The sequence below is a fragment of the Phyllostomus discolor genome, chromosome 2 (assembly GCF_004126475.2).
Source record: "Phyllostomus discolor isolate MPI-MPIP mPhyDis1 chromosome 2, mPhyDis1.pri.v3, whole genome shotgun sequence".
Lineage (NCBI taxonomy): Eukaryota > Metazoa > Chordata > Mammalia > Chiroptera > Phyllostomidae > Phyllostomus > Phyllostomus discolor.
In genome coordinates, this window is record NC_040904.2 from 124,040,309 (window position 1) to 124,062,308 (window position 22,000).

Consider the following 22,000-nt stretch of genomic DNA (forward strand, 5'->3'; position numbering starts at 1 on the left):
TTCTAATGGGTGGGCAACAATTAACATCAGTATAATTATTATGTTAATAAAACAGGTAGAATATGGTGGGCCCTGGCTGGTGTGGCTCTGTGGATTGAGTGCCAGCCTGTGAACCAAAGAGTCTCCAGTTTGATTCCTAGTCAGGGCCCATGCTTGAGTTGCAGGCCAAGTCCCCAGTGTGAGGCGTTCAAGAGGCCACAAGAGAAACACACATTGATGTTTCTCTCCCTCACTTCCCCTCTGCCTAAAAATAAATAAATATAATCTTAAAAAAAAAAAGAATATGGTGGGAACACAGAAGAGGGAATGATAGTGGCATAACTTTCTTCTAAGAACCCCGGAAATACTTCTGGTAAAGAGGTCCAGAGCACTGAAGATAATGGCTCATAACTTCATACAAATTTGCTTCAGTATCCCTGTCATAGCAGGCCAATAAAGCACTCAGTTTAAATATACTTTCTCAGGAATCCTCTTTGACCCTAATGAAGAGATCAAACCCCCCTACTTCATTATGTCTATAAAATCCATCCACTTTACTGTAATTACTACTTCAGTGTTTACCTTCCCAACTAGAAAGTGGGAGGAACAATGAAGCATATTATCTCGTTAACTGTTGTATCCCCAAACTGACACATAGAAGATGCCCTGTATTTAGGAGGGGGCAATTTACTAATTGACTAATTGGTTATACATAATGAATCTGGGATGAAAACCAAAAATCTGAAATGGCAGGGGTAAGTTTAATTCAGGGAGCCCAATGATCTCTCAATGGATAATTTCATTAATAAATGTGCAACAGTTAGGTAGATTGATGTTAACATGTACTTTTAAAAAATTAGCTAAATTATATCCAAAGCAGACTTAAAAGAAAGTACAATACTTCAAGGTACATTTCAACACAGAGTAATTACTATCATTTATATAGTTATATAAATCATTGTATAATCTAGGCACTTAACTGAATCCCCTGTTTATATCAGCACCCCAAACAAAACTTTAGAGAATTCAAAAAGGACATAACTCTTTTATTCTTCACTGGAAGACAGAAATAGAGGTTGGTGAAATCAAGATAGTATTACTCAGTTAAGAAATATAATTAACAGTACAGAATAATGGATGTAGGTAACAGAGAACTAAATTTTCACAGCTGAGAGGTAAAACAAAGCACAAGTAGATACCTGCAGTATACTTTGAAACTAAGGATTCTAAGAGTTCCTACTGACTTGAAGAACTCATCAAGCTTTTTATTCCTTTTTGTACCCAGACTTATTACGTTGCTTTTTTTAAAGACAGAAAAAATGTAATTAAATAGGGTTGAATTTCTTTGTCAATTTGGTTACTTAGTAAAAAGGTTCCATGAAAGATGGAAAAATAATTTATTCAAATAACATCTGATAATACATGATTTAGCCTGCTTTTTATTTATTTAACCAAAACAAGTTACATATAACTGAAAGTGACCTTAGGTGATCACTGTCCCAGCTCACAGTTTTCAAACTTTAATGTGTACGTTAATCATCTCCAGGTCTTATAAAATGAAGGTACTGATTCAATCCATCTAGGATGGTGCCAGAATTTTACATTTTTAACATGTGCCCTACGGATCCAGATTCTGATGGTCTTGGGATTGTCCTTTGCATAGCAAAGATCTAAATACTAGTGATTCTCCAAAGTGTGGTATCAAGACCCTCAAGTGTTCCTTCAGGGAGCCTTCAGGGAGCCTGCAAGGTACTTCCTTTTCCAAGGATATACCTGTACTTCATACACTTCAACCAAAACAATATATTGCAACAGATTAAATGAAGTAGCAGGTATGAGAATCTGGTTGTCTTCTTTTTGAACAAACATTAAAGAGACTTTGCAAAAAATGTAAAAATTCCACTTTCCACTAAATTTTTAAAATAACCTTGGAAAAAATTTTTTGTAAAAACTCAATGATATCAACATGTATTGGGCTTATTAGGTTATTTCTTAATACAGTCATTATAAAATTCTGTGTTAATATTTAATATAGTAAACTAAATATAAAATAAGTAAACAAAAACTCTTTGGGGTTCTCAATAATTTTTAAAGAGTATAAAGGGGGCTGGATTTAAAAGACTTTGACAGCCACTGAGCTAAATCATTCAAATCTGGTAGCTGCTATCTTGGACCTTTGTTAAAAGATCTCAATAGATGGATCCCAAACTTCCACCAGTAGGACTTTGCAATATCTTAAAATAACCTTGCCAAACTTTTTAAAACTTTTTAACAACTCACTGAAGTAAAATGTACACTTTTGATACAGACACAAGTATACAATCACAATCAAGAAAATGATATCCATTATTTCAATTGTTTCCTTTGCCAAGTTCTTTATGTTCACTTAATTTTTTTGTCCTATTTAGTCTCCCCTAAGTCAAAATAAAAACAAATCCAAAAACAATTGCTAGTGCTCCCTCTTCCAATTATGCTTACAAGCCCCTTCTCTAAAGAAATGAGAAAGAACAGTTCTAAAAATTAAATATGAAGGGTCTCAATCAAAAAGGACTCGACATCAGGAACTACCTTGAAACATTTCAGAGATTAATGTGAAATTATGATTTCATTTGTCCCTATGAAATCTCAGACCAAAGTGAGAGTAGTTATGGGGTAAAAGTTATGGGGAAACAACTCAACAAAACAAAACACAGCTAGCCCCATAATGCAGAGTTTCTTAGACCAGTTGTTTAGAAATTACAACTTTGAAAATTAAGAATTGAGAGAAGGGCATGTAAACAGATGACATTTTTCCAAATGCCTTCTAGTCCTGGAATTTTGACTCTATTATTGTTTTCTGCTCTATTTGTACCAAATATTTCTCCTAGTCTATAAAATGTATGGCTTGTATATGTGTATCAGTTTTTACTTGCTACTATTCAATTTTACTTTATTAGGATAATTCTGTTAATATTTCAAAGGTGACCTTAAGTTTCACTCCTCTTTTGGAGGGCAAATTCAACTCTCCCAAACTTACACAGTCTAACCGACAAAATTTGAGATTCCTTTCTTTGAAATGCTTACTCTTCAAAATATTACTGAATGCCTGCAATGTATCATATGCTATGCTATGAACACAATATGTATAAACAAAGATTTAATAAATTAGATTGTAGGATAATACCTTTTAAGACACTTGTTACATTCTTCCTGTTTCCAATTCCTCTCCAGAAGTGAGGGTGTCTATAGATTCATACAATTTAACAATGAAAAAAGAAGGAAGAAACTATAGAATTTAAGGGAAATAAAACGTGGACAGAACAATTGTGGTATATCCATAAAACAGAATTGTATTCAGCCATAAAAAAGGAATAAAATACTGATCCATACTACAACATAGATAAATCCTGAAAACATTCTGATAAGTCAAAGCACAACACAAAAACAAAGCATAACAGAAAAGGACATATATTGTTTAATTCTATTTGTATGAAATGTCCACAATAGTCCAATCAAATCCATGGAGACAAAAGTACATTATCAGTAGCCAGGGGCTGGGTGGAAGGGGGGTTGGGGAATGACTGCTAATAGGCATAGGGTTTCTTTTTGGGGGGTGATGAAAGGTTCTGGCATTAGCAGTAATGACTGCGGATACACTACTGTAGATTACTAAAAACCACTGAAGTAAACACCTTTAAATGATTTGAGTGATGACTTTTATGATGTGAATTTTATCTAAAAGAAAAAAAAAAACCAAAACTGAAAAACTGACAACAGGGTAAATACCCTACTACGAATACAGAAAGTGATACTGGTCTTTCTAGGTTTTATTAAACTAACACCAAGGACTTCTTTCATTTGAAAAGGGATTTTCTTTCTTTTTTTTTAAAGATTATTTATTTATTTATTTATTTGAGGGGGAAAGGAGGGAGAAAGAGAGAGAGAGAGAGAGAGAGAGAGAGAGAAACATCCATGTGCAGTTGCTGGGGGCTATGGCCTGCAACCCAGGCATGTGCCCTGACTGGGAATCGAACCCGCAACACTTGGGTTCGCAGCCCGCGCTCAATCCACTGAGCTACGCCAGTCAGGCCGAAAAGGGATTTTCTTGTCGACTGAGCTAGAGTTCATTTTTGTAAACAAAGATACATTTGTTTATCAGACAGTATCTCAACTGCTTTCTCTTAAAAATCAACTTGTTTTCTTTACTTTTATCAAATAACTGCTCATATAAATTTTTATCTATTATCACAGCAGTGCTGTGCCTGACAGTCTAAAACATATTGCTTTTAGCCCTGAGCCTCTAGTAAGCAACATTTAATCAATAGAGTTTAGTCAGATTTTTCACCTACTCATCCTGCAGTCATGATTTTTAACCCGTTAATCATATTTGCCCAGGATAGGTTTAGAACAGGGATAGATTTTAGATAACTGGTTCTATCACATAATTTAACTTGACTTCTTTAAATAGCAGTTATTTTTATACTTCATTTTACATATGGAAACCTACCATTCCATGATACCCTGAAACATTTTAAGTACCAACTTTTGTTTAGAGAAATGATCAAGAAGTGAATTCACAAGATTAATCAAAGACACTTGTCACTATATAATAGAGACAGCCCAATCAATGCCTAGTTAGTGTCTCTAACAGCAGCCCACAAAACAACAGAGCCATTGTCTGCTACATAATGAAATCTACACCAGTTTCGAACTGGAAATACTGCAAGAGCAACAAAGAAGGCTGGTGGCTGAGAGAGACAGCAGAAAATGCTTTAAAATACCGCTATCTTATGTATACTTTTCTCCTACTCTGTTCGGTATCAAAACATTCAGCATTGTTAGAAGGCAAATAAAGGATACGGTTCATAAACCCTTGTGTTTAAAACCCAGAATGATTAAACAGTGATACTGAGTTTATTTAAGATGTTATTTATTCTTAAGGCCAATACTAAGTATGGCCAGTGAAAATGGTTACCAAAATGGTTTTTTACTTATTTTTCAGAGATAGGGCAAGGGAGGGAGAAAGGGAAAGAAACATCAACCGGTTGCCCTGGAACACGTCCTGACCAGAGACTGAACCTGCAACTCAGGCATGCACTGACCAGGAATCCAACTGGCAATCTTTCACTTTATGGGATGATGCTCAATCAACTGAGCCACGCCAGTCAGGGCTACTTACAGAACTCTTCAAAAGAAAAAAAATTGTTAAGAAGTTCTGGTGACATGTGATAAGAATAGGAGAGAGCAGCTTTTTCTGTTAAGAGCCAGACAGCCCATATTTTAGGCTTTTTAATCCATATAGTCTGTTACAATTAATCAACTATGCCATTGTAATATGTAAAAATAGATAATACAGAAACAAATCAAGAGTGGCTGGGTTTTGTTAATTTATTTATGACACTGAAATATGAATTTGATATAATTTTCACACATCATGACATATTATTCTCCTTTTGATTTTTACCATTAAAAAGTGTAAAAACCATTCTTAGTTCATAGGGTGTACAAAAATGGGCAGTGGGCTGGATTTGGCCTATGGATCATAGTTGGTAATCCCAGGTTTAGAGTAAGATGTAATGAAGATAAGTAATAGACTGTAAGTTAGTAAATAAAATGCACAAAGTGTTCCACATATAAACTGTAAAGTTTACAGTCCTAAAATTTAAAGTTACGCATTTAAGTTTGTTGCTCAGATCTTATCTTCTTAGAAGATATGTATTTACAACAGGTATTTATTTCCATAAATGTTAAATGGAACGACAGTGGGCAATTATACAGTTCTAAGCACTATTCTAAATGCTTTACAATAATTCAGTTTTTGAACTCATAAGTAAAACAATCATTTACAAATAAAATTCAATGATTTAGATCAAGTGAAAAGGTCAGCTTTTCAGAGAATGCAAGGATCATCATGCAGTAAAGCCAATCAGATAAAATTTTGTGGAGGAAGTCTGCTCATCTAAGTATAAGGATGTACTGGATAGCAGAAGAGCATGTAGAGAAGATAAACAGCATGCACAAATGGGTAGGAAAAAAGGAAAAGATGTGGAATATATGCAAGATAATAAAGAGGACTGGCTAAATAAAGTGTTTAGATGACAAGGAACAGCTAAAGAGAACATTAAATATTTGTACATTATAGGAATATTCGTATAGCAATTATAATTAATGAGGTAATCAAAGATTTCTCCCAAAACTTTGTGAAGATATAAAACTAATGTGATCTACCTAAAGCAAATGTTTCCCGTAAGTTTTTTAGAACTATACTAAATTACCATTCTTATCAACTATCTGAATCTACATAAACATTTATAATCACATCTAATATATACAAATTCAGTGAAACTGCATCACTAAAAATGAGTTACCTAGATACTGTGTGCCTCTTGATACTATGAAATACACAGAACCACATATTAATTTTTCTTGCAAAAAAATTTAACCTAAATTTTATCTAGCATTTGTAAGTAGTGGTCTCAAACTTTTTCTCTTAGTACCCCCATTATACTCTTAAAAATTATTGAGGACCCCCAAAGATTTTTGTTTATGTATTATATTATTGCCATTCACCATGTCAGAAATTAAAGCTGGGAAAGTTTTAAAATATTAATTCATTAAAAATTATAATAAACCTCATTAAATGTTAATAATAACAACCTTTAAAATAAAAAACCCAGTATTAAAAAAAATTAAAATTAAAAACTAGTGAAAAGAGTAGTATTGTTTTACATTTTCGTTATCTTTTTAACATATGGCTTAAAAGAAGACAAATGGATGGTCATATCTGCTTCTGTATTTAATCTGTGGCAATATCATACATCATTTGGCCTCTGGAAAACTACACTGTACACTTTGGTATGAATGTGTGAAAAAGGCAAATTATTTTTACATCACTGACACCCCTTCACTACTTTAAAGTAAATTTACATTTACAAAAATGTAGAAGACAGAATAACAAATTAAATGACATCATAAAGAATCAAATAAATCCAGAATGTGTAACATTCCTTAAAACAATACATCGAATACCTTTAACAAATCAATAGAACACAGAGAAGAAAGTGGGAGCAATAGTTCTAGAAAAAGAGAGAGAATAACAAAATGTCTTCTGTGGACCTCAATGGAACCCTACTTTGAACACTGACTGTAAACAGACATCTATGAAACAATAGGGGAAATATATGAATAGGTTAAGATATTAAACAATCCAGAAATTACTGTTAATTTTTTCAGGTATGGTATGGTTATATAAGAAAAAAAAAATCTTTAATTTTTACAGAAGCATAATGAATTACATAGTGGTACAATGAAACAGAGAGCCCTGGCTGGTGAGGTTCAGTGGATTGTATGCCGGACTGTGAACCAAATAGTTGCTGGTTTGATCCCAGTCAGGGCACATGCCTGGGTTGTGGGTCAGGTCCCCAGTGGGGGGTACATGAGAGGCAACCACACACTGATGTTTCCCTTTCTTTCTCCTTCCCTTCCCCTCTCTCTAAAAATAAATAAGTAAAATCTTTAAAAAACAAAGAAACAGAGAAAGAGGACAGATGAAGCAAGTGTAGTAAAATGGTTCTAATAGTCATGTTGCATGGAATAAATGGGAATTCACTATAAAAGTCTCTCTACTTTTATATATGTATAAATTTTTCATAAAAGTTACAAAAATATTTAATAAAATTACTTGGCTTAACTTTTATGTCTTTTATGGAAAGCCTCCATATTCTTACAGTAAACTTTTTCAGTGCTTTTTTCATGGACCTAACAACTATGCTTCAGGTTTCAATTGGACAACTCTAGAAAATATCTCTTTTGGCAGAGATGAATTACCACATGTAATTTAAACTACAAAAAGGTTTTCATTTATAACTTAAATACTGTGGGTACTTACAAATGATTTAATAATTTAGTAAATCAATTTTAAACGATTCATCAAAAAAGTCCGTAAACAAAACTTTTTTTTTAAATCCTCACCTGATGACTTGCTTAGAGGGGAAGGGAGGGAAAGAAATGTCAATCAGTTTGCTTCTTGGCATGCGCCCAGACAGGGGACCAAACCTACAACCCAGGTTATGTTGAACCCTCAACCTTTCAGTTTACAGGACAATGCTCCAACCAACTGAGCCATATGAGACAGGGCTAAAGGCACTACTTTGAACTCAGATAATAAGCTTTATATGGTGGGGGAAAATGAGAACTTATATATCTCCTAATGAATGTTTCAATGAATGCAAGGAGGGCCCAGGATAAACTGGTGCATCTTTAATATTTATGTTTGCTTTCACTATATCATCAGCAATAATAACTCAACTTCCTTTCCACCCAACACCTCAATAAACCTTCCGCTACTGCTCCCTTCTGCACAGTGTGATGTTCTCCGGCTTGGGATACCTTCTTACAGTGACCTAAGCTCACTAGTCAATGAGCAGAAGACTTACACTGGTCACGCGACGGTAGATCTGCGCAGCATTCTGGCACTCTGAGTAAGGGTATTCAGATGTGGCCATCTCAAGCATGCACATCCCAAAAGCATAAACATCAACGGATTCATCATATTTCTCTTCATACATCTCAGGGGCCATGAACTCTGGGGTACCTTAAATTAAAAGAATGATTCAGACTCAATGCAAGCAAAAGCTGCAGATGTTACTCACCTGGGGAAGAAGCAGAGAAGTTGATCTGTGAGAGAGAATAAAGTGGAAGGGGGAAAGAAGGGAGGAGTATTAGGAAGAGAAGAAAATCTTAGTCATTCTTTTTCATCAATTATTTTAGAGGTCTTCCACCGCAAGGCCTTTATAAAAGAAACTAGAACAAGGCCAAGTGTCTTTATTTACTATTTCAAAATGGACTACTGTTGTACAAAGTCAAAATAGAGCCTTGGATAACAGATAGGCTGATATAACTCATACTGAAAATAAATGAAAGGAAAAGGTAAGAAACTAGCAAGGAATAAAGTGGATATAATGGTATCTATCTATAAGACAGGATGATGGCTTAAAAAAGATCAAAATACTTGTCTGCCCCCTACTGTATGGTAGCTGTAAAGTTAATACTTAACAATTTCCAGAGACATTTTTGGTTGTAACGACTAGTGGGAAGATAGAGGGTATGCTACTGGCATCTCGTAACTAAAGGCCAGAGATGCTGCTAAATAATTTTACAATGTACAAGACAGCCCTTACAACAAAAAAACCATCTAACCCAAAATGTCAATAGTACTTAAGCTGAAAAATTCTGTTTTAGATATATCTTCTGAAGAGTAGTAGTAAGGAAAAAGTTGATAAAACTAAACTTTCAAATGAACTCGTATTTTCACATTTTAAAAGAAAGTCTTAATAGACAGATACATATATATACATAGAGAGAGAGAGAGAGAGATCTATATATAGAGACATATCTCTGTCTCTCTCTATATATGGAGATATATATATATATATATATATATATATATCTACCTCCAACAGACTATTTTAGAAACTAAAATACATATAAGTTGTTTCTTTTATGTGGAAAATAACACACTGTATCTATTATATAATTATGTAATACTAAGTATCAATAGAATGAGCTAATGAGATTGATAGTTACATAAGGTTTTGTTAAAAGAGTTCACTTTATATAATTTACAAAAATACTGAAGAATCATCTTCAAGATGATTCTAGCCGCATTAGCATAGAGAACTACACATCTCATAAGTAGAACTGATCTCTTCCTAAATTTGAATTAGGAATTTTTGAAGGTTTATTTTATGTAATGAAAGCTCTGACAGGGTCCAGCTTCTAAATAAAAGGAGTGTCAGAAAGCCAGGTAGTCTGCAAGGGACACCTGAAACATACCTATCACGCTCTTGGCAAAAGAAGCCCGCTTCAGGGTTGCCAGACCTAAGTCTCCAATCTTGACGGAGCCTGTAGGGCCAGTGATAAAGATGTTGTCACACTTAAGATCTCGGTGAATAATAGGTGGAGTTCGAGTATGAAGAAATTGAAGTCCTTTAAGGATCTGCCGGCACCAGCTTCTCAGAACTTTGATCTTCATCACCTTAAACCTTTTCAGGTACCTAGAAAAAGCAGGGTATACCAAACAGGTTATCAATGATATGAGTATACTGCTTTGAAGAATTCCATTAAATTCTAGCATATCTGAGATGGAAATATCAAATTTAAAATATTAAGATTCAGTAAACTTAAAGGCTCATGATACTTTTAGTAAGGTTAAAGGGGATGGGATAATAAGTGGTTGGTAAGCGAATTCTGATGATGAAGCACAAAAAAAATTCCTTAAAGTTAAATCACTACTAAAATGATTTTTAAAAGGTAAATTTCAACTTCTAGTAAATGATGGAGCAATTCTTACTGGACACAGATATAATTATACACTCGAGTAAAAATATATACAAAACAACTACTTGAAAGCCCTGAGAGCAATCAAAATCAGGCATTCATTAGAAGGGAGGTCACATGAGGAAAAACAGAAAGCACTGCTTTGAGCTTCCTACATTCTATACCTGAGCTGAGGTAAGCCTCCAGTCTGACTATGCAGATCAGCTCAGACCTGGGTAGAAACCTATAGCCTTATTAACTGAGAAAAATAAAGACAGAGTTCAAGATAACCACAGCATCTAGAACAGTGCTGTCCAATAGAACTTTTTGCAATGACAGTCTATCTAACACAGCATCCACTAAACAAATGTGAATATTTATATTAAATGGAGACTAATTAAAATTAAAAATTCCATTTCCCAGGTGCAACAGCCACATTTCAAGTCTTCAACCGTTTCATGTGGCAAATGGCTACCATTGTGAACAGGGTATATTATAGAACATTTTCATCACCACAAAAAGTTCTATGGAGCAACATAAATCTAGAAAGTAAAGGGGGAAAATCCTAGAAAGTATAGAATGGGAGTCTCATCTTTTGCATATTGACTCTGCCCAAACCTCTGAAATATGTACATTTGGGGAAGATTCCAAGCAGCCCAGCTAGTGCTAAAAGAATGGAACAGAGATTATTGCTGATGCTACACACTATAAGGAAGATAAAGTTTGAACATTGAGTTTAGACACATTTTATCTGGAAACAGTCAAGAGAAAATAAGGAGCACTCAAAATAGTAAATGTAAAAGATCACATTTTCCTCTCACTATTTTAAAAATACATGTGACTAAAGGAAAACTTGGAACACTGTATATAGGGTGTATACAACATGTAACATGAAAATTACAGCATAAAGAATAAGTATCGGGTAAATAAAACTATATTTGAGCAAGTTTTCCTTGTTTTACAAGAAATTATACAGTATGAACCCAAAGCATACTATGAAAAGGTATGAACTGCAATCTATAGAACAACTTCTTTAAAACACCCCCCACCCCAAACACAAGGATGTTACCTAAGAAACTAATATAGGAACTAAAATGAAATTCTACTCATTTTTATAAAGAACATTAATAATAAAAGTTGCCTTTATGGTTTAAGAAAGTATCCGATTCCTGTCAAGGTAGAGGAGCAGGTAAATAAATGCAAGACTTGCCTCCTCCCCCAACTACATCAAAATTACAATTGAACTACAGCTCAATCATCATTGAGAATGACTCAGAGACTAGCTGAAGTCCAATGACTAAGGAGATACAGAAGAAGCCAGATTGGCTGGAGGGGCAGAGATATGGAACCAGCAGGTCCTACACAATGTGTGGCAGTTAAACTTGAAGAGAAACATCAGCTGCAAAGGCCTCCCTTGAGGAGTAAAGGTTCCCAGCTGCACACCAGGCCCCTGAGTCCATGGTTCCAGTGCCTGAAAGAGAAGTCTTCATAACTTCTGGCTGTGAGGACCATTGGAGACTGTGGTTGAGGGAGACCAGTGGGGTTCTGGAGTCCCAAGCAGTTCCTCTTACAGAACCTATTCACAGACTTAGATTTACTCATTCTAACCTCCAGTGCTGGGCAAGCAGCTTGCCAGGGACTTAGGGGAGAAACTCACTTGTCTGGCTACAGGGTAAGGACTGGAGGGGCAGCTTCCTCCCAGATAGAGGTGCTGGCAGAAGCCACTGTTCCTTTGCTAAACCCTCCCCCTGCAGGTGCAGGTAGGAGCCATCTTTGAGTTTCTATTAACCTAGCTAACTCTGTTCCCTACCCAAGTCACTTCCAGTAGCTTTTCCATGCAAACAACTCATGCTGCAGACTTTCCTAAAAAGGAGGAAATGTTCACAAACCCCAAACAAGCAGCACCTGGCCTCTGTGTGCTCCAAACCTCATGCTAGGCAGCCCCAAACCTGACACTAGTGACAGCCAGCCTCAGTTCACAGTTTGGTCTTTCACAGGCACCCCCAAGCCCAGAACAAACAGAACCATTTGCAAATCTTTTGTAGCTCCTACCACCTAGCCCCAGGCAGGACACATGCAACAGCTGACCTTGGCTTACACCTCCCAAGGGGCCCCCAAACCAATACACACAGTAGCCAACTTCAGACAACAGCACAGTGCCACCAAACTACCTCCATAAAGGACACACTAAAAGGGCAAACTTGGCAGGCACCAGAGTCTGTTATAGCAAAAGCAAATCCAGCTCTGCAGGATCAGCCCCTACACAACAGTTCTTCCATGGTAGCCAAGGCCACTCCTTATAACCTGAGCCTGAGGGTCAAGCCCTCCCACTGATGGGCCAACAGCAATCAAGTCTCAACTACAAGAGGAAGGTACACACAAGGGACACACCTGGAGCACCAAGCTCAGGTGACCAGGGAGATTGTACCACTGGATCCCACAGGATACCTACTACATTAGGCCACACTGTAAAGGCCAAGAGATGTAGGAGCTCTACCTCTACCTTTGTTTCTATGTGTTCTATGTAACAAAGAAACATGTCCCTAATGAAATACAGAAAAAAACTCCAGAAAAACAACTAAACAACACAGAGACAAACAATCTACCAGATGCAGATTTCAAAACAGTGGTTATAAGGATGCTCAATGATCTGAGAGCTTCAACAAAAAGAATATACAAACACGCAGATACAAAACAAAAAAAGAACCAGTTAGAAATGAAGACTACAATAACTGATATGAAGAATGCATTAGAGGAAATCGTTAGTAGATTAGAGGAAGCCAAAGACTGAATCAGCAATTTATAAGATAAGGTAGCAGAAAATACCCCATCAGAATGACAAAAAGAGTAATAAGGATAGTTTAAGGGGCCTCTGGGACAACATCAAGTGTACTAACATTGGCATCATAGGGGTAGCAGAAAAAGAAGAGAGAGCAAGGATCTGAAAACCCGTTTGAAGAAATAATGACAGGAAACTTCCCTAACCTAGCAAAAGAAATAGATACGAGAGCCCAGCAAGCACAGAGTCCCAAACACAATGAACCCAAAGAGGCTTGTGCCAAGACACATCATAATTAAAATGCCAGAGATTAAATACAAAGAATCTCAAAAGCAACAAGAGAAAAGCAGTTAGTTACCTACAAGGGAGCTCCCATAAGATGCAAGCTGATTTCTCAACAGAAACTCTGCAGGCTAGAAAGGACAGGCATGAAATATTAAAAGTGATGAAAAGCAAGGACCTGCAACCAAGATTACACTACTCAGTAAAGCTAATCAAATGAGATAAGGATCTTCCCAAGCAAGAAAAAGCTGAAGGAGTTCATCACCACTAAACCAGTACTACAAGAAGTATCAAAGGGACTTCTTTAAGGAAGAGAAAAAAGATTAAAAATATGACTAATAAAATGGCAATAAATACGTATCTATCAACAATGACTTTAAATGTAAATGGATTAAATGCCCCAATCAAAACACATAGGGTAGCTGAATGCATAAGAAAACAAGACCCGTATATATGCTGCCTACAAGAGACAGATTGAAAGACACACACAAGGTGGAAGTAATGGGATGGAAAAAGATATTTCATGACAATGGAAATGAATATTTAAAGAAGATGGGGTAGCAATACTACAAAACAGATTTTAAAACAAACAGTATACCAAAAGACAAAGAAGGACCCAGCAATTCCAGTCCTGAGTATTTATCCAAAGAAAATCGAAACATGTATGTTCATTGCAACGTTATCTATAATAGTCAAGATATGTAAGCAACTTCAGTGTCCATCAATAGATGAATGGATAAAGAAGTAACACATGCCCTGGCTGGCATAGCTCAGTGGATTGAACGCGGGCTGGGAACCAAAGTGTCCCAGGTTCGATTCCCAGCCAGGGTACATGCCTGGGTTGCAGGCCATAACCCCCTGCAACCACACATTGATGTTCCTCTCTCTCTCTCTCTCTCTCTCTCTCTATCTCCCTCCCTTCCCTCTCTAAAAGTAAATAAATAAAATAAAAAAAAAGAAGTAACACATATATATTATATATATACATATACACAATGGAATATGACTCAGCCATAAAAAAGAATGAAATCTTGCCATCTGCAACAAAATGGATGGACCTAGAGGGTACTGTGCTGAGTGAAGTTAAGTCAGAGAGAGAAAAATGCCATATGATTTCACATTTTTTTTCCTTTTTATTGAATTTATTGGGATAACACTGGTTAACAAAATGATACAGGTTTCAGGTACACAATTCCACAACACACCACTGGTACAATGTACTGGGTGTTTGCCACTCCAAGTCAAGTCTCCTTCCATCACCACTTATCCCCCTATACCCTCCTCTACCTTCCCTACACCATCGGCAATCACCACACTGTTGTCTCTGAATGTGAGTTTTGTTTTTTTGTTTTCATTTTTTGCTTAAGTCCTCCCCACACCCTCACTACCCCCTCCCTCAAGAGCTGTCAGCTTGCTCTCTATGTTTGAGTCTGTCTCTATTTTGCTTGTTAGTTCAGTCTGTTCATTAGATTCCACACAGGAGTGAAATCATATGGTAAAAAACAAAATGAACGAACAAAACAGAAACAAATCATAGACACAGAGAACATTTTCAAGGTTGTCAGACATGGCGGGGCTTAGGGGAGTGGGTGAAAAGGAGGGACGGATTAAGAAGTACAAATTGGTTTACAAAATATTCATGGGAGTGTACAGCATAGGGAATATAGTTCACAATATTGTAATAACTCTATATGGTGCCAGCTGGGTACTAGTTTTATTTAAGAGATAAGTTAGGAAGATATATAAATATCTAATCACCATGTTATACACCTAAAACTAATAATATTGTATGTCAACTGTAATTGAGGAATAAAAAATCATCTAAAAATAAATAAATAAATAAATAAATAAATATCGAAGCACAGTCAGTCACCTCCGAAGGGTGAGGGAAAGGCTGCCTGGGAAGAGGCATAAAACCATTTGATGAGACACTGGAAATGTTCTCATATCTTAATAGCATTTTGATTAGATGAGTAAATGACACTGTCAAAACTCATCCAAAGATACAATCATAATTTGTGCTTTTCAGTGTATGTAAATTTTACCATAAGGAAAAACAAAGCACACAAAGATTGAAACTTGAACAAAGTGGGTACTGGAGAGTTTACAGGTGAAGCAGACTAATGTCTGTTTCTGTGATGAATAAAATTAAAGTAGGTTCATAGCGGAATAATTAGATGGACATATGTTAAAGCAAATGCAGCAAAAGTTAACAAATTAGAGAATCCAGACAGTGATTACGTATGTGTGTTTACTAAATAATTCTCTCAACTTTTCTGCACAATTGAAAATTTTTATAATAAGACACTGGGGAAAAGTTGACACTGGCTTGAATCTCTTGTATCTATAAAATAATAAAGTTTATGAAATATAATCAATTATTTGCAAAGCCTGTATCTTATTATTTACTAAAATTACTTAGAATCACTGGGATTTACCATGTAAACAGTCACATAATCTGCAGACATGGATGGTTTTAGTTCTTTCTTCTAATTTTATGCCTTTCACCATTTTCCCCATTTTTATGCTTTATTGCAATGCAGGTGGGTCCTCTAAAACAATACTAAATATAAACTAGAAAAAAGGCATCTTTACTTCTGGCATGATGGAGGAATAGGTGGACGCACCGTACCTAGTGACTGGGGTGCCCAGCCCCGGTGAGCACCTAAGGCTCCGCCCCCCACCGTAACAAGAGCAACCAGACCGGAAAAAAAAAAGGAGAGACGGGGGAAAAAAAAATATGTTTTCAACAGAGCAGATCAGTCCCCCAGGACTCATCCTTTTGAACGACCAAGAATTAGCCAATCTATCAGATGCGCAGTTCAAAACACTGGTGATCAGAAAGCTCACGGAACTGGTGGATTTTGGATGAAATTTAGATGAAAGAATGCAGATTACCATAAAACAGATGCAGGAAGACACGCGGAGGAGAGCCAATAGTGAAAGGAAGGAATATGAGTCTCAAAACAATACAGTGGACCAGAAGGAAGATAGAATCAACCAAGCAGGAAAGCAGGATGAAATAAGAATTCAAAAAATTGAGGAAAAGATTAAGAGCATCCAAGACACCTTTAAACGTTCCAATATCCGAATTATAGGGGTACCAGAATCAGAAGGGGAAAAGCAACAGATTGAGCACATATTTGAACAAATAATAAAGGAGAACTTCTCCAATCTGGCAAAGGGAACAGTCTTCCAAGAAATCCAAGAAGCTCAGAGAGCCCCAAAGAAGTTGGACCCAAGAAGAAACACACCAAGGCACATCATAATTACATTAGCCAAGGTAAAAACAAAGGAGAGAATCCTAGAAGCAGCAAGAGATAAGGGGACAGTAACCTACAAAGAGTTCCCATCAGACTGTCAGCTGATTTCTCAAAAGAGACCTTACAGGCAAGAAGGGGCTGGAAAGAAATATTCCAAGTCATGAAAGACAAGGACCTACATCCCAGATTGCTCTATCCAGCAAAGCTCTCATTTAGAATGGAAGGGCAGATAAAGTGCTTCTCAGATAAGGTCAACTTAAAGGAGTTCATCATCACCAAACCCTTATTTTATGAAATGCTAAAGGGACTTATCTAAGAAAAGAAGATAAAGAAAAGACATGTATAGTAAAAGGACAGCAAACTCACAAATATTAACAACCACACCTAAAGCAAAACCAAAAGAAACGAAGTAAACAATTAGAACAGGAACAGAACCACAGAAATGGAGGGCACATGGAGGGTTAGCAGCAGGGGGGTGGGAGGAGGAGAGAGGGGGAAAAGGTATAGAGAATAAGTAGCATAGAATGTAGGTTGAAAATAGATAGGGGGAGGGCAAGAATAGTACGGGAAATGTAGAAACTAAAGAACTCATAAGTATGACACATGGACATGAACTAAAGGGGGAAATGTGGGTGGGAGGGGGGTACAGGGTGGAGGGGAGAGAAGGGGGGAAATGGGACAACTGTAATAGCATAATCAATAAAATATATTAAAAAAAAAAAAGAAAAAAGGCATCTTTGTTTTGTTCCAAATTTCAGGGGTAAACAGTTAAGTATGACCATCCAGCATGATTTTAGCTATAGGTTTTTCCATGTTTTTCATCAGTTTGAGAAAGCTCCCTATTATTTGCAGTTTACTAGGAGTTTTTAGTCATGAATAGATGTTGAAGTGGCAAATACTTTTCCCACATGTATTGAAATGATCATATGATTTTTCTCCTTTATTCTGTTGATGTGATGAATAACACTAGTTCATTCAATGTTGAACCAACTTTGCAATACTGGGATAGACCTTATTTGGTACTGATGTAATTGCTGGATCCAATTTGCTATTATTTTGTAAAAGAATTTTCTATCTATATTCATGAGGGACATTGATCTAAACAAATTTCTTTTGCTATAATACCTTAAGGTCAGTGTTATGCTGACCTTAAAAAATGAACTGAACAGTAATTCTTCACCTCTATGTTTTGAGAAAATTCAACACACTGGATTCTCCCAACATTTTATTATGTTAAAATACACATACCATAAAATTTACCATTTTTAAGTTATATGAAATACCATATTTTTTCATGTATAATGAATACTTTCTTGTTCAAATGTTTGAGGGAAAAATAAGGACGCACATTATACATGGGTAGAACATGAAATACCTTGTGTCTGTTCTTATTTTTTGTAATTACTTGTTACCTAGAATTTCTTGTACTATAATATGCTCAAAAATAAGTGCTAAAATTCCTTTATAATACAAAAACAAGTATCTAAATATAAAAAATAGAATTTAAAAATTAAAAAAGGTTTTTTCCCTGAAAGTTTAGGCCAAAAACGTGGCTGCACATTATACATAGGAGAGAATTATACACTCAAAATATGGTATTCATATTACTGTGCAACTGTCACCACCATCCATCTCAGAAAATTCTATTCATCTTACAAAACTGAAATTCTATACACATTAGACAATAACTTCCCATTCCCTCAACTCCTGGGCCCTGGCAACCACTATTCTACTTTCTGTGTCTATAAATTTGACTACTCTGTTTTCCTCAAAAAAGTAAAATCATGTATTTATCTTCTTGTGACTGACTTATTTCACTTAGCATAATATCCTCTAGGTTCATTCATGTTGTAGCATGTATCAGAATTTCCTTCCCTTCTAAGTCTGAAAAGTAGTCCACTGTACATGTATATCACATTCGCTTTCACTGATGGACACCTGAAATATTCTACCTTTTAGTTATTTGTGAATAATGCTGCTATAAACATGTGTATAAAAATATCTCTTCAAGACCCTTTTTCAATTATTTTGGGTATATATCCACAAATGGAATTTTTGGGTCATATGATAATACTATTAATTTTAAAATTGGGATAAAATTGACATATTATATTAGTTTCAGGTATGCAACACAATGCCTCAAAGTTGTATGTATTAAAAAATGATCACCACAATTAATCTAGTTTACATGTATTGTCACAGTTACAGATTTATTTTGTGATGAAAACTTTATATACCTACTCTCTTAGCAACTTTCAGATATATAATACAGTATTATTAACTATAGTCACTAAGCTGTTCATTAAACCTGTTCATTAAGCTGTTCAGGAGTTATTTATTTTATAATTGGATGTTTGTACCTTTTGATCAGTGCCACCCATCCCTACCACCCACAACCCACCAACCACAATCTGTTCTCTGTCACTATGAATTTCTTGTTAGTGGTGGTAGAGGTTTGTTTTTATATGGATTTGGGGGAGGGGTGGCTTGGTTGTTTTCTAGATTTTATATACAAGTGAGATCATGATGTATTTGTCTTTTTGTCTGTTTCACTTAGCATTAATGTCAATGAGGTCTATTCATGTTGTCACAGGCAAGGTTTTCTTCTTTTTTAAAATTTCTAAAATTTATTTTTAGAGGGAGGGAAAGGAAAGGGTAAAGGGAAGGGGAATGGGAGGGAGAGAAACACTGATGTGTAAGAGATATGGTACATCTATCAGTTGCCTTTTGGTTCACAGGCCAGCACTCAATCCACTGAGCCACATCAACCAGGACAAGATTTCCTTCTTTTTTTATAGATGAATAGTATCCCGCTACACACACACACACACACACACACCCCTCTTTTATCCATCCATTGATGGTCACTTAGGTTGCATCCACATCTTGGCAACCATAACTACAATAAACATGAGGATACACACATCTTTTTCAAGTCATTATTTTCATTTCATTTGGACAAACACTCAGAAGTGGAATTGCTGGGTCAAATGATAGTTTTAATGTTTTGAAGAACCTCCATATTGTATTCCACATGTGGAATACAGTACTGTATGCCAACACACATTTCCACCAACAGTGTACAAGGGTTATCTTTTCTCCACATCACAGCCAACTTGTTATCTCTTGTCTTTTTGATAATAGGCATTATAAGAGATATGAGGTGGTACCTCAGTGTGGTTTTGACTTGCAATTCTCTAATAACCAGTGACCTTGGAGCATCTTTTCATGTACCTATTGGTTATTTGTCTATCTTTTTTGGAGAAATGTTTATTCAAATCCTTTGCCCATTTTTGAATGAGTTGTTTGTTTTTATGTTATTAAGTTTAGGGAGTTCTCTCTACAGTCTATATATTAATCCCTTTGAGTTAAATGATTTGCAAATACTTTCTCCATTCTGTGATTTGCTTTTTATTCCATTGATAACGTATTTTGATGAACAAGTTTTTAGTTTTCATGAATTCCACACTGGATTTCAAAACATTTGATTTGGCATACCTTTCAGGCAATGCTAGTAAACAAAATCACCTCCACTTTTGGTAGATAGTATTAAGTTTCTTTTTACCGATTAGGATAGTGACCCCAAGGTCACCCAGCTAATTTCAAGACAATTGAACTCTTAAGCTTATTCTACTTCTATTCCCTGACTGGCCGCTCTATCTCTAATATGTTACGTGTACCACCACCAGATAAATCTTTCTAAAGAGATGCTAACATAATCCTTGACACATAGTAGGTATTCAATAGTTTTCTGAATTATTCAATGCATTGTATCGCTGCTAGATCATAATTGATTCCAATGGTTCCCTACTATCCTTAAATTAAAGCAGCAACTAATCCTTTGCCCTGCACTCAAAACTCTCTGCATTTTTATCTCTAACATTTCTACTGGAGCCTTTTTCATGTCATTATTCCTCTTTACAAACCTCCTATTTTTGACCAAAAGAGTTAACCTACACCTAACCTTTTATTCTCTATAGTTATACAATTCCCATAGCATCTCTCCATTCACAGAAAAGCCATCTATCCTTTAAAGCCTAATTTCAATCCTATTACTTGGATAAAGACCTTCAAGATCACTCTAATCAGTAGGAAGTGATACTGTCATCTCAACTGCTACTGAAATAAAAACTGCTATTAAAATGAAAATGCTATCATTCAGCCACAAAAAAGAATGAAATCTTGCCATTTGTGACAATGGATGAACCTTGACAACATTGCAGTAAATGAAATTAATGAGGCAAAGAAAGAAACAAACCACAAAAAACCCCCAAGCTCCTAGATACAGAGAACAGATTAGTGATTGCCAGAGGCAGGGACTGGGGGTGAACAAAACAAATAAAGGGAGCCAAAGGTACAGACATCCAGTTAAAAAATAAATAAGTCATGGGGATGTAATATACAGTAATGATAGTTAACAACATTGTGTTGCTTTTGTAAAAGTTGCTAAGAGTGACATTAAAAGTCTTCATTATAAAAAAAAAGTCACTATGTATGGTGACAAGTGTTAACTGGACTTAACTGTGATCATTTTGCAATATATAAAAATTTTGAATCATATTGTACACCTAAAACTAATATAATGTATGTCAACTGTGCCTCATTTTTTTACAAATTTAAAAATCACTTTAAGTTCATTATTGTAATTTTTAAAAAATCCTCACCCAAGTATATGTATATTGATTTTAGAAAAAGGGGGGAGGAGGTAGGTGAGAGGTGAGAGGTGGGGAGGGGGGACAGAGAGAGAGAGAGAGAGAGAGAGAGAGAGAGAGAGAGAGAGAGAGATATGAAAGAGAAATATCGATCAGTTGTCTCCCGTAAGTGCCCTGACTGGGAATTGAACCTGTATCCGTTCAGTGTATAGGACGATGCTCCAACTAACTGAACTACCCAGCCAGGACTATTATTACTATTTTATATAAAAATAGAAATATTATTTAAAACCACCACACCAAACAAGAAATGTGACAACTAGGCATCATCTGTGCAGAAAAAACTTAATTAATTATCTGATAAATAGATAAAGAATCTTCCTGATGCAGCAACTTCCAGTCCCTCATTAGAGTTCATGCATGTCTAATTGCACTGAAGGAAAGCCTAATAGCTGGGAAGTTCCAGCCTTATAACCACAGCTCCTAATCAGCTTTTCAGTGCTAAAAAACAGTTCATATAAACTAACAACCAACTCATGGTTAAATGGGGATAATTATCGTACCTATCCCTCAAAATTGGAAGACTACATGCTAAGAACAATGGCTACTGAATATTAAAGTATAGGAAGTTTTAGTTCTTCAAAAAGAGAATATCATAAAGAGATCGATATTATAAAAAAGGAACCAAACAGAAATTCGGGAGCTAAAACACAATAACAAAATTTCACAGAAGGGTTTCAAAAGCAGAT

At 35.7% G+C, this 22,000-nt stretch overlaps 1 protein-coding gene across 18 annotated transcripts in view; it reads right to left on the reverse strand.

The window, feature by feature from the left end:
- Nucleotides 1-22,000, reverse strand: part of WNK1 (WNK lysine deficient protein kinase 1) — a 147,110-nt gene that overhangs the window by 62,407 nt on the left and 62,703 nt on the right. For all 18 annotated transcript variants that reach the window (XM_036018494.1, XM_036018495.1, XM_036018493.1 and 15 more), the window contains exons 3-4: nucleotides 9,793-10,013; nucleotides 8,394-8,551 (exon numbers count right to left, since the gene is read on the reverse strand). In XM_036018494.1, the coding sequence (XP_035874387.1) occupies nucleotides 8,394-8,551; nucleotides 9,793-10,013 (379 nt within the window). The remainder of the gene's footprint in view (nucleotides 1-8,393; nucleotides 8,552-9,792; nucleotides 10,014-22,000) is intronic.